The sequence below is a fragment of the Camelus dromedarius genome, chromosome 16 (assembly GCF_036321535.1).
Source record: "Camelus dromedarius isolate mCamDro1 chromosome 16, mCamDro1.pat, whole genome shotgun sequence".
Lineage (NCBI taxonomy): Eukaryota > Metazoa > Chordata > Mammalia > Artiodactyla > Camelidae > Camelus > Camelus dromedarius.
The window spans coordinates 29603680-29616235 of NC_087451.1; the positions used below are offsets into that span (position 1 = coordinate 29603680).

Below are 12556 nucleotides of genomic sequence, written 5' to 3' on the forward strand. Positions count from 1 at the left end.
GGAGGGAGTTACGGCTTAATCGCAAAAATCCTGTCCCTTCCCCTGGGCTTTCAGCCGAGATCTGGGCCCGACTTGACGCAGGAAGGGGCTGAGCCTGGGCTGAGACACCAGCGGCGGGCTCCAGCGGGTGGTGGGGCTCCATTCTGGGGGGGTGGGGGTGCCATCTCTCAGTCAGTAGAGCGGGAAGGCCCCTGGGGTCCACCGGGCCAAAGGTTCTTACGGTTTCTTGTGCCTTGAACCCCCTTAGCATCTGATGGGGCCCATGGACCCCTCCTCAGAAAATGGCCTTAGCTGCATATAACGCGTCGGAGTACAAAAGAAACAGTTCTATTGAAGTCAACTTATTGAAAGAGATGGGGTACGAACTGGGTGAGGAGTAGGGGTGCGCCCCCGCACGGTGGGACAGACTGTGCTTTCTGTTGGTGACGGGGCCTCGGGTGGTGCTCACCGCGACCTGGGTTTGTAGCCACGTTTGTGGCGCCAGCGTCTCAGCTGGAGGACAGTAAGATGGGGATGTAGGGTGCTTTTTGGTCCAAGATCACAGGTGCCCTGAGCTCTTTGCCCACGTCGCACATGTTGCACGCACAGAGCACAACCGCGTCGCAGCGCAGGCACTGGGCCAATTCCGTGCGTCTCGTGCTGGAGCCACACGGCTCTGGGCCAGCACTTCAAGGTGTAGGTGCAGAAACAGGCCGCGGGCGGGGAGACTCGAGTGCGGCAGGGGTCCGCCTACCACCAAACCTGGGAAGAGGGCAGGGTGCCCTTGGCACCCTGTGGAGCGATGTCGGGAGACTGGCCCCATGCTGGGGGCTCGGGGCGGGGGGGGGCCCAGGCTCATGCCCTGCATGTGCTCCCTGTGAAGAGCAGGGCCCCACGATCAAGGCCTGCCCTTTGCCAGGGTGACCTAGCCCCCCGCCCATCCTGCCCCTGGCCCCCGCCATCCTGTGACCCCCGGCAGCCGCCAATCAGAAGGGTCGTGAGGCCCTGCTGGAAAGATGTGGGTTTCTGTACCAGAGGAGAAGGAGACCTAAAGCCGGGGAGACCCAGGATTCTGGAGCGAAGGTGGCAGGGGCAGTGGGAATCCAGCCCGGGCCCGCCCCTCACTGCGAACTGGAATGGCAGGAGGGTCACAGTGTCGGATTATAAACTTGCCCTGCTCACCTCCAGGGGCCCTGCCTGGATCTCCCCAAACTCCCTCTAGGTCTGGGGGGCAGGAGAGACACAGTGCACCCCGTGCCCTCTGGCATATCAGGTCAGCCTGGGTACCAGGCCCCCACAGAGGAGGCGGGAGGGGGGCGCGAGAGCCAGCGGCGGCAGAACACTTGACCCCGCAGTTCCTGACAGAAGAACCCTGGGGTGTGACGAGCCACCGACAGCCCTTATTAATAAAAGATATTAAACGGGCTGCCAGGGGACAGAGTGGATTGGATGGGGCAGGAGGAGCCGTCACTCAGGTCGGTTCTCGCTCTGGGCCTGGGAGCCTCTGTGCCTCCCTCTCAGCAAGCAGCCCGCCCCGCTGCCTTTCATGGGGCAGCCCTGCCCCAGCCTCCCCTGAGCCCCCTTCGCACCCACCTTCCCCGTCCTCCAGTTGCCTGGAGGAGGAAGGTGAATTGGAGCCTGGTGGGGGCAGCACCCCCCCTCCAGCCCCAGATCATGCACGACCCTCCCAGCTCTGTACTGGTAACTTGAAATCGGTGGAGTGGGGTTACTTACGCCACGGAAATCTGCAGCTGCCGCAAAGCTGGGCTTTTCCCCACAGACCCCGCCCTCCCACCGTGGCAGGGAGAGGAGGGGGTGCCCAGGTCAACCCGTTCTCTGAACCCTGGAGGAGAGGTGGGCACTTAAGTTAGAAGGAATTCTGTGAAGCCGCCGGGACAGCCTGCTCAGCAGAGCCCTGGGGCCCTGGGGAAGGGGGGTGAGGGTGTTGGGCTGCTGCTGCCCACCCCCACCCCCAGGCATTTGGACAGGAGTCCATACCTGCCAGGCAGCGTCCGCTAATTCCAGGGTCAGACAGCCCTGGGTTCACATCCCAGGTCGGCCACGTCCCAGCTGTGTGCCCGTGGGCCAGGGACTTCCAGCCCCGAGCTTCTCTCCTTGCGCGGAGGGTGCTGGTTCTCGGGTTGTTTGACAGTTACGTGAACAAACGCCTTTTTGTTGCTCAACACGGTGGTAGGCTTTCGAAAGCTCTCAGCCAAGGGCTGTCACTACCGCAGGCTATGCACCTGGGGGGCCGTGTCAGGCGCTGGGGACTCGGGGGCGAGCCCTTGCCCTTGGCGGGTGCGGGGGTCTCATGTTCTGAGCTCCACCCCCCACCGCTGAGGCTCCTGGATGTTCAGGTGGGCTCAGGTGGTGCTAAGGCAGCGCCCTGCGCCGGGTGGCAGCCCCGCCCTGCCCTGAGGCGTTTGCACTGGCAGCCCTGCTTGCAAAGATCGCCCTCCAAAGTCTCTGCCTTGAAATGCTGGCCTGCAGGGACCTGCCCACCCTGCCTGCCCTGCCCGCCCCTGGGAGGACGTCTTGAAGAACTCTTGAAAGGAAGACATGAGATTCCAGGAGGGGGAGATCTCTGCCGTGCATCCTTCTGGGGTGGCGGGCTGGAAGCGGGCAGGAAGGATCTCAAAAGGAGGCCTCCGGGACTCACCCTCCACTGGGGAGGACCTGGCCTTCCCCCGCTGTTGGTTGGCCACTTAGGAAATTCGAATGTTAGCCTGAGCTGAACACGATGGGAAGATTAAGTGGCTGTCCCGCAAAAGTCACGTCCCGCAATTCAGATTTAGCTGATGCCCTCGGGGCCTCCCCCAGGTGTCTGGTCCCGAGGCAGGGCTCTGCTGGCCAGTGCACCCCAGACATCTAGAGCCTGGGCCTGGTGGGTGCCCAGTGCTTATTCATCGAGTGAGCTCACAAACACCGCTGCTGTCACCCCTGCTGGCAGGCACAAGAACACCAACCCTGCCTGGCACAGCGGCTCCCAGAGGGAAGCGGCGTCCACGACGGCAGCAGCCGTGCATCACTGGACTCTCTCCAGCAGAGCGGGCGGGGCGCTGGTGGGAGCACAGAGATGAGAGTCACTTTGCCTGGCTGGGTCAGGTGTCACCTGCGGTCACCCCCGTCTGAGACTTGGGGATTGAAGGAGTCTCGGATTTGCCCGGGATGCAGACTCCCTGGCCTTCAGAGATTTGGGCCACAGCCTCCCACGTGCATGCCTCGGGATTGGGAGGGCAGGACCACCTTGCTTTCAGCTGGAGGTCAGAGCCATGAGATCCCCTGGCTCAGCTGTCACTGGGGAACTTGAACCCACGTGTCCTGCCTGCGACAGTCAGCCCCCAGGCCGGCTGCCTCCCCTTCCGAAAGTGATGGGCACAGAGTGGGGGAGGCCTGGAGGACAGACCAGGGATGCTCACAGGGGCCTCTCTGGACTGGCATCTTCTGGAAACTGACCCTCCTGTTCTGCTGGCCCAGTGAACTGTCACACGCCACATGAAGGCTCTGGCCTGGCCCCTGCTCCAGGCTTAGGAAGTTGACATCTGTCCCTCTGTCCTGATTCCATCCATGGGAGCATGTGCGGTGACGTCCAAGGCCCAGCCCTGGGCCCTCCTCCTCTGTGTAAGGACCATATCCATGCCACGACACGAGCATAGTGCATGCCGTCAGGAAGAGGAGTGCCTCAGACCCTGGGGGCAGCTTTTCTACTCACTCCCCGAGCCTCCCCTCTGTGAAATGCAGCTCATGAGACCTGCCTCGGCCGAGTTTGCAGGGGCCCGAGGGCAGGCCCTACTGGCACGGCACGGCGCAAATGCCCTGTTCACCTCCTGTGTGTCCCTGTGCCAGGCAGAGGAGGCTCAACAGATGCTGGCGATTTGGGTAAAGATCAGTGCCGGGGGCGTGGCTGTGAGGGTGGCCGTCTGCTCCCCTCTCAGGGCAGGGGAGCCTTGTCAGGCGGGACAGCAGATCACCCTCCTGACAGTTTGGTCCTTAGGGCCCACGGTTCTGCCGTGCGCCCCTCCTCCGCCCTGTCTGGGAGCCAGCTTTACCCAGAGGTGGTGGAGAAATGGCTGGATGCCCAGCCTTTGCCGCCAGCCTCCTTTCACTCTGCAGCCTGGCCCGTGGACCAGGGGCCTGCGGCGCCCTCCCTCTGGGGGCGGGGAGTCTGAGAGGCAATTAGCCTAATTGTTGTGGAGTGGCTGTGCGCAGGGGGGAGCTCGGAGAGGGGCTGGGGGGGCTCTGTCTTGCCACTTCCTCTCTTCCCTTCCCTTCCCTCCATCACCCTGCTCGCTGAGCATCCTGCCAGCACATCTCTCTCTCTCTCTCTCACACACACACACACACACACACACACACACATACACACACACACACACACACACACACACACGGGGGACCCTCACTCCAGAAGATGGGAGTCGCTGGCCGTGAGACGCAGGAATTCAGGCAATGAATTCAGGCGGGACACCCTCACAGCCACATCCACTGGGCCGGTGATGCGGGCAGAGACACTTGGAGGGTCTTAGCTCCAGATCTTGATGGAGGGAGGGTCCCCCTGCCCAGCCCCTGCCTCCAGGCAGATGAGTCACGGCCCCCTTTCCACACACGGAGAGGTCAGGCTGTGCCCAGGGTCACCCAGACGTGGCGGCGTTAGGCTCTCAGTGTCTGGCACCAAAGGCAGGCCCACCCAGGGTGCAGGAGCCAAGACAAGGCCATTGGCCGCAGGGCCTTCCCGAGGGGCTGGCCAGGCCCTCCCTGGTCTGAGCCCCTCCTTGCCCGTTCCTTGGGCAGACCCAGCCCTTCTATCCCCTGTCACCGTGTCGTCAGGATCCAGCAGGGGGCAGGTGGCGCCCTGGCTCCAGGATAGCGCAAGTTGATTCACAAGGAGACTATTTGCAGAGGTATCTGGAGGGTGGGAGAGGGGAACAGCCAGGGACAGTGCACACAGCAACGGAGCTGTCGCCACCCCAGGCCTAAGGGCAGAGGAGGAAGCAGCAGCTGGAACCAAGAAGGAGGGAGGGTCCTCAAGCTGCCCCTCCGGAGGTCCCCTGTGGTCTGGGACAGAGCCAGCCGGAGACAGCCTCCCAGGGAGGGAGCCAGAGGAGCAGACACCCCAGCCCCGCCCTCACCAGCTGCACCAGCTCCCCGCCACCTGCCCTGTCCCCAGTCCGCCCTCTGTGTCCGGGGCCCTCAGTTCCCCTTTGCCCAGTGAACGAACTTTGATGTCCCCAGAACTCACTGCCTCCCAGCCACTGTTACTGTCGGCCTGGAGTGGTTGGTCCCAGCCGGGCCAGAAGCTCCTCCAGAGTAAAGGGAGAGGTGTGTCAGGACCGAGAGAGGAGAACGCGCGTCGAGAGAGACGGGAAGGGCCGGCGCGTTCAGGGCTGCTGCGGGCCCGGGCCGGACGGACGGCGACTGGGGACTGACGCGGAGTTCCCGGCCCGGCCGGGAGGAAGCCTCGCCCAAGGCCGGCCCAGGGAGCGGCGGCTGGGGTGGGGTAGAGGGGCCGGGGGCCGCGGCCGAGGCGGCTCGCTGGAGAAACTTCGCTCTCCAGCTCGCTGCGGGCTTTGTGGCTGAAGGAGCTGTGTGGTCACGAGGGTTTCCTTTTCCTCTCGTGGGGGAGAGGCAGCCAGTCGCCAGGGCTGCGGGCGCCTGCTGATGAGAAGAGCTGGACCCCAGCGTGCACCGCAGTGACGGTCACAGCCGGGAGCAGGGTGTGCGTCCCGGGGACGGGGCGGGGGGAAGGCCGAGGGCAGGACGAGAGGCCGGAGGTGAGCAGGTGAGCTCGGACGCTCTCTTCCCTGATCCACAGGAACAAGAAGCCAGGTCGTCCCCGAGCGGGTGTGGAGGGTTGGGGGGAAAGCGGGAAAGGGTCACTGGGAGTGGGTGGCGGTGCCAGGCGGCAGGCAGTGGTCTAGCGAGTCATCAGGGGGATTTTGTGCTTTTCTCCCCCGGTATGGGCCACGGAGAGCAGCGGGCAGAGCTAATCTCACCGAGCGCGCCAGGCAAATGTGAGGACGGGGGAGGGACAAGTGTGCAGAGGGAGTGGGCGTCAGTGACCACGGTCTTCAGGTTCAGCCCATCCGTCCACCTGCTCCTCCATTCACTCTTGATCCAGCCACTTTTTTTTTTTATTGAGGTACAGTTGATGTACCATGTGTTAGTGTCTGGTGTACAGCACAGCGATTCAGTTATACAGATATATATTCTTTTTCGTTAAAGGTTATTATAAAATATTGAATATAATTGCCTGTGCTGTACAGTAGGACCTAGTTGTTTATCTATTTTATGTGTAACAGTTTGTATCTGCTAATCCCAAACTACTAATTTGTCCCTCCTACCCTGTCCCCTTTGGTAACCATAGGTTTGTTTCCTATGTCTGTGGGTCTATTTCTGTTTCGTAAATAAGTTCATTTGTGTCATTTTTTTTAGATTCCACGTATAAGTGATATCATCTGGCATTTTTCTCTCTCTTTCTAACTTACTTCACTTAGTCTGATCATCTCTAGGTCCATCCATGTTGCTGCAAATGGCATTATTTCATTCTTTTTTATGACTGAGTAGTTTTCCTCTGTGTGTGTGTGTGTGTGTGTGTGTGTGTGTGTGTGTGTGTGTGTATGTGTGTGTGTTGTATACACACCACAACTTCTTTATCCAGTCATCTGTTGATGGACATTTAGGCTGCTTCCATGTCTTGGCTGTTGTAAATAGTGCTGCTGTGAACATTGGGGTGCATGTCTCTTTTCAAATTAGAGTTTTCTCTGTATATATGCCCAGGAGTGGGATTGCTGATCGTAGAGTAACTCTACTTTTAGTTTTTTGAGGAACCTCCATACTGTCTTCCACAACAGCTGCACCTGGTTACATTCCCAGCAGCAGTGCGGGAGGGCTCCCTTTTCTCCACAGCCTCTCCAGCATCTACCATTTGTGGACGTTTCAATGAGGGCCATTCTGACTGGTGTGAGGTGATACCACACTGTAGTTTTGATTTGCATTTCTCTGATAATCAGTGATATTGAGCATCTTTTCATGTGCCTGTTGGCCATCTGTACATCTGCATTGGAGAAATGTCTGTTTAGGTCTTCTGCCCATTTTTTGAGTGGGTTGTCTGGTTTTTTTCTTACTGAGTTGTATGAGCTGTTTGTATGTTCCAGAAGTTAAGCTCTTGTCAATCACATCATTTGTAAATCTTTTCTCCCAGTCCATAGATTGTCTTTTTGTTTTGTTTATGGTTTCCTTTGCTGTGCAAAAGTTTATAAGTTTGATTAGGTCTCATTTGTTTATTTTTGGGGGGTGGGAGGTAGTAACTAGGATTATTTATTTATATATTAATTTATTTATTTTAATGGGGGTGCTGGGGATTGAACCCAGGACCTTCTGCGTGCTAAGCATGTGCTCTACCACTGAGCTATACCCTCCCCCATTTGTTTATTTTTGCTTTTATTTCTGTTGCCTCAGTAGCCTGACCCAGGAAAACATTGCTACGATTTATGACCATCCACTCTTCATCCATCTTTCCATCCATCTTTCCATCCATCTTTTTATCCATCCATTCATCCACTCACCTCTCTGTCCATCTGTGCATCCATCCATCCATCCTTCCATCATCCACCCACCCACCCATCCAATGTGCACTGAGCACCAGAGTGCTGCGCTGAGTGCTGGGATGTGGGGATGGAGGGTGAGTGGTCCCCCATCTCTGGGAATTCACGATCCCCTGAGGAGCCAGACTTGTTCACAAACTGCTCTGAAATCATTTGAAACCATGAGGCCATCTGGGGTGACCTGATGCCTGGCAGGGGGAGTCCATTCAGCTTATGCTGCCAAGCCCAGCGTCTCCTTGCCTGTGGTTTCAACTGACGGGGAAGAAGGAAGAAAAGGAATGTGACAGGAAGTAGGGTCCCCCTTGTAGGTGGGAGGGGATTAACCAAGTTAACGTCTGCAGAGCAGGGAGTACCATGTGCTCATATGTGCCGACTTTATTTTCATGTCACAGATGTCCCTCAATGTCCTGTCTCACAGCTGCCTCCTGCCCACCCTAGAGCCCTCCAGACCCAGGCACTCAGGACCCCAAACACACCGCCGGGTCCCCCTACTGGGTTGCAGGCGCCCCTGACAGTCTGGGCTCCAGGCTCCAGCCCCTGAACCATGTAGTGAGAGTGACTGGCAGCTGTCACTCTGCCAGAACAGGACCCAGGGAAGAGGGCACTGGGGAGAGGTGTGGGTGGGGTGGAAAGGCAGCAGATAGGAGAGGAGCCCCCCTTTCTCGGGGCCATGGAGGAGGTGGGGAAGAGGGGGCACTGGGAAGATGTAAGTTAGTGAAGGTTCTAATCAATTATTTATCAGTTAATTAATCTCCAGAGGCTGCTGACAGCGCCCTCGCCCTCACCCGCGCCCCCCCACACTCTCCCCACCCCAGCTCTCCACCCTCCTGCTCTCCTGGGCTCCCTGCCCTGCCTCCCCCCATCCTGATCCTCAACATCCTGGAGCCCAGGTGCCCCTCCACCCCTGCACGAGGCACGAGGCTCCCGCCTCTCTGGCCCCTCTCCTCCCTCATCCTGAGCCCACCCCTTCTCCCTCGCAGCCCAGCCGGGAACCAGGGACATGGTCTGCGCGTTGGCCGACTGGGTAATGGGGCTTCCCGGCTACTTGAGAGCAATGAGGCAGGACCCTCCAGCGAGGGGCGGGCCCCATGAGTGTGAGGGAGCGTGCACGTGCGTGTTCCCCTCCTCTTGTCAGGAGTGTGAACACTGCCCCGGCTTCTGCAGAGGGAGGGAGGGGACCTGGGGCTGTCATACAGAGGAGGAGGACAAGACCTGCTCATTCGGTGCCAAGAGTCCCCCAGGAGTGAGGGGTGTCGGCACCATGACGGCAGAGGCTGGCACCGGGGGGTTGGGGGGCAGGGCGGGGCTGGGCCCGGACTGAGACTTGGGGCCTCAGGCCTCCAGCTGGAAGGGAGATGGGCAGGCAGACGGTGCGCAGAGGCCAGGGCTGTCCAAGGCAGAACACCCAAGTCTTCTGCTCAATCTCCATTGCTCTCGTGTGGCCAGTCCCCCCCACTCTAACAGGTGGTTCAACATCTAGCTAGTTGAATTTGCTCTCCCACTGGACATCAGACCCCCCACAAGGGCAAGGGCTATCCACTGGAGCCCCGAGCCTGGCCCCCCCAGCCTCCCGATAAATAGTTTGGGGTGAATAAACAGTAACCAGCTGAAGGAAGGGCAGAGAGCAAGCCGGTGTGCTCGCTGGAAGGAGCGCCTGTCTCGGGGGGAAGGTGGGCAGGATACAGACACTTAAGCATGCGGAGGTCAAAACATGCGGAGGCTGATGGGGGCCTCACATGAGGTCCTAGCCTCCGTAGGGCGTCAGGAAAGCAGTGACAAGTCTCAGCCTGTCCACGTCTGTGCAAGGTCCTTCCACTCTGGGGGCTACTCCAGCAAGAGGAGGCACCTGTCCTTTAGGTGGTGGGGAAACTCTCCTGGGGACACCCTCAGAAGGCCATTGGGTGCCTCACCTAGTCAGAGTGGCTGCTGTGAGCCTGCCCTCCGGTGTGTCTATGGTGAGGGACAGCGAGTGGGGAAAGCCAGCACCTGTTGCACCCCTGACACCACAAGGACCCCAGTCCCCCTCCTCCAGGGCTGTTCTTTATGACCCAGTATCAGTGGTTCTGGCTCTTCGCTGGAGGAAGTCTGGGGTGGGGTTGAGAATCTGTGATGCTGACCAGTTCCCAGGGGTGCCGATGCTGTGGGTCCTGGCTCCCCATTTGGAGAACCACTGTCCTGGGGCATTATTGGGCCCGACCAAGGGTCAGGGCTTCTAAGAGCCCCGGGGTGGTTGGGGTCAGGGTCAAGGGAGCATTTTCCCAGCAGGCCTTCCAGAGGACGGGGGGGATCTTTGGGACATCTCGGCGATCCTCAAGACAGAGGCCAGAACCCTGGGTGCCCCACTGACAGCACCTCACCAGGGGCCACCGTGGGGGCCGAGTTGTGCCAGGCTCCCTGTCTGCATGGTCCACTCCAGCTGTCTTCCCTGCAGGCTGTGAATCGTATTTCCTCACACCTGCTTGACTGATGAGAAAACTGAGGCTTAGAAGTCCTTCTAAGGCAGGAGGAGGCGGGTGTGGCTATAGCGGGTCACCGGGTGGGGCGTCGTGGTGCTGATAGGATGCTCTGTCTGGACTGGACCCACGTCAGTCTCCTGGTGCAAAGGCTTCACGAGAAGTCACCGCTGGGGACACTAGGTAGAGGGTACCCGGGATCACGCCCAGATATTTCTTACAGCCGTGTGTGAGTCCACAGTTATCTCAAAATATTTCATTTTTTTTAATTAGGTGGATTAAAAAGACAAGAACAATGCTTTGCTGTACTCGGGCCTGACAAGTTCACACAAGGGTGTCTCACCCCAGACCTGGGCACCCCTGCAGCCCTCTGAGCTGGTGCTCCCGGCTGAGGGTGCCCCGTCCTAGGGGGTCTGGAAAATGCTGCTGAAAGTACAGTGTCGAGACCACAGGGGCTTCTGGGGAGGGGGCAGTGTTGGGCCACAGCAGGGGTCTAACCAGCTTCACGCTCTCCCTCCGCAGGGCAATCAGGACGCCACGGCTCCACCTGAAGCGATGGCCCAGCCCTACCCCCCAGCCCAGTACCCCCCTCCGCCACAGAACGGCATCCCCGCCGAGTACGCCCCGCCCCCACCGCACCCCACGCCAGACTACTCGGGCCAGACCCCAGTCCCCCCGGAGCACGGCATGACCCTGTACACACCAGCACAGACCCACCCGGAGCAACCGAGCAGTGAGACCAGCACACAGCCCATTGCAGGGGCCCAGACAGTGCCGGTAAGGGCCCCCCAGCCTCAGAACTTCAGGGGGAGTGCCCGTGGGGAAGGGACCAGGGGGCTGTGTGTGGAGAGGCAGCCCCGTAGCGGGGGTCCCCCCACCCCTGGAAGGAGCTCCCAGCCTCCGAGCTCTTGACCATCCAACACCAAGGATCTTTCTGGTGAGCACCCCTACCCCCCGCCTCCCCAGGCCGCAACTTCAGGCCAACTCTTGCCTCGTCTGGGAGATGGAGCGTGTCCTCAGCCGTCAGCGACCTGTTTGTTAATGGGAAGTGAGAGAAATGGCGAGGCTGGCGGCCTGGGCTCGCCTGGTGTCGTGGGGCGGGGGCGAGGGGCTGGCGGCAGCGAGGAGAGGCCCAGGCCCCAGAGCTGTCTCGGGTTGCAGGCATTCCTATCACTTCTAATCACTTGTAATCTACCTGCTTGGCTGCCCTCCAATCAGATAGCTTCAATTATGTGGTGGTAATGCAGCTCCAAGCAGAATATGCTGAGCCCGGCACTTCTCCGCGATTTCCTGATACCAAAGGCTCACGTCCAGGAGTGGCCGCCGCCCCAGCCCGACCTGGGGAAAGGTGGCCCCCCGGAGACCAGGCTGCTGCATCCCCCTCCCCGACCCCTCTGTCGCGTTCTCTGTGGGCCCACTCCCGGCTGAGCTCTGGGGCTACGGGCTCTTCCAGCCGGCCACGCTGGCTCCATCCCAGTGCTGGCTGGCGGGCACGAGGCAGGAGGCCAGCACACCCTGCACCGCCCAGGAGCGGCACCATCCCAGCGGCCTTCCGATGGGTGCCAACCTCCGTGTGCCCCCTTGGCCCCCTAATCCAGCCTGGGTCCCAGATATTGCATGGATCCCCATCTCACCTCCCCTCGCCACGTGGGCAGGATCATCCAAACTCTCTGGAGAGGGAGCCCACCCAAGCTGCCCCCTGGGGTTGGACCGGACCCTCGTCTGGGGCCCAGCCAGTGCCCTTCTGCCTGCTCGGAGCGCTGCCCAGCCTGAGTCTGGGCCAAGCCATCAGATTTTCAATTCCCCCGGCGTCCCTGGTGCGAGGTGTCTGCCGTAGACACCCCCAGGTTTCCACCGACGGGAAAGGCAAGGCCACGGGCCTTAGAACTTCCTGGATGCTGCCACTTCTGCTACCTCTCATTTCTCAAATCACGACCCGTGTGTGCTCAGAAAAGAGAGAGGGGAAGGCGGGAGCCGGGGGCCTCACTGTGAATGGTCCGCCACCAGCCGGCCGGTCTCTTTGGGATGGACAACGGCAGACGGGGTGTGTCTGGACGAACCTCCTGCCACCTCCCTGTGAACAACAGCTGAGCCCCAGGGGTTCACCCTGGACGCAGACCCAGCAGATGAGCAGACTCGCAATCAACGCCGAGGCCGACAGCTGACACCCCCGCGGCAGGAACAGAGGCCTCCCACGGCAAACACAAAGGCGGGGGCCTTCTTGTGCCATGCGGGCGCTGAGCCAGCACTGGGGGCGCGCGGGAGGAAGACCCGCCCCTGCCCTGCGGGGGCCGTCACTTCCCACAGGGCAGGGGCGGAAGAGCGGACGGGGTCAGTGCTGACCTCCGCCCCGTGCCTGCGAGAGTCCACGGCCCCGGAGAGGACCCAGGTCTCCCGGAGGGAATCCAACCAAGAGGCCGGAGTCTCCCTGCCCCGCCGAGCGCCTCCCAGGAAAGCACCTGGGCCAGAGAGCCCCCCGGCCTGAGGACCTTCCTTTTCTCGGGCGGGCTGGGGTTTCTT

General features: G+C 60.4%; 1 protein-coding gene across 10 annotated transcripts in view; it reads left to right on the top strand.

Moving 5' to 3' along the window:
• The window catches only part of RBFOX3 (RNA binding fox-1 homolog 3), a 393881-nt gene that overhangs the window by 360759 nt on the left and 20566 nt on the right, over window positions 1–12556 (top strand). For all 10 annotated transcript variants that reach the window (XM_064495431.1, XM_064495432.1, XM_064495427.1 and 7 more), the window contains one exon: window positions 10559–10813. In XM_064495431.1, the coding sequence (XP_064351501.1) occupies window positions 10592–10813 (222 nt within the window). In that variant the 5' untranslated portion in view covers window positions 10559–10591. The remainder of the gene's footprint in view (window positions 1–10558; window positions 10814–12556) is intronic.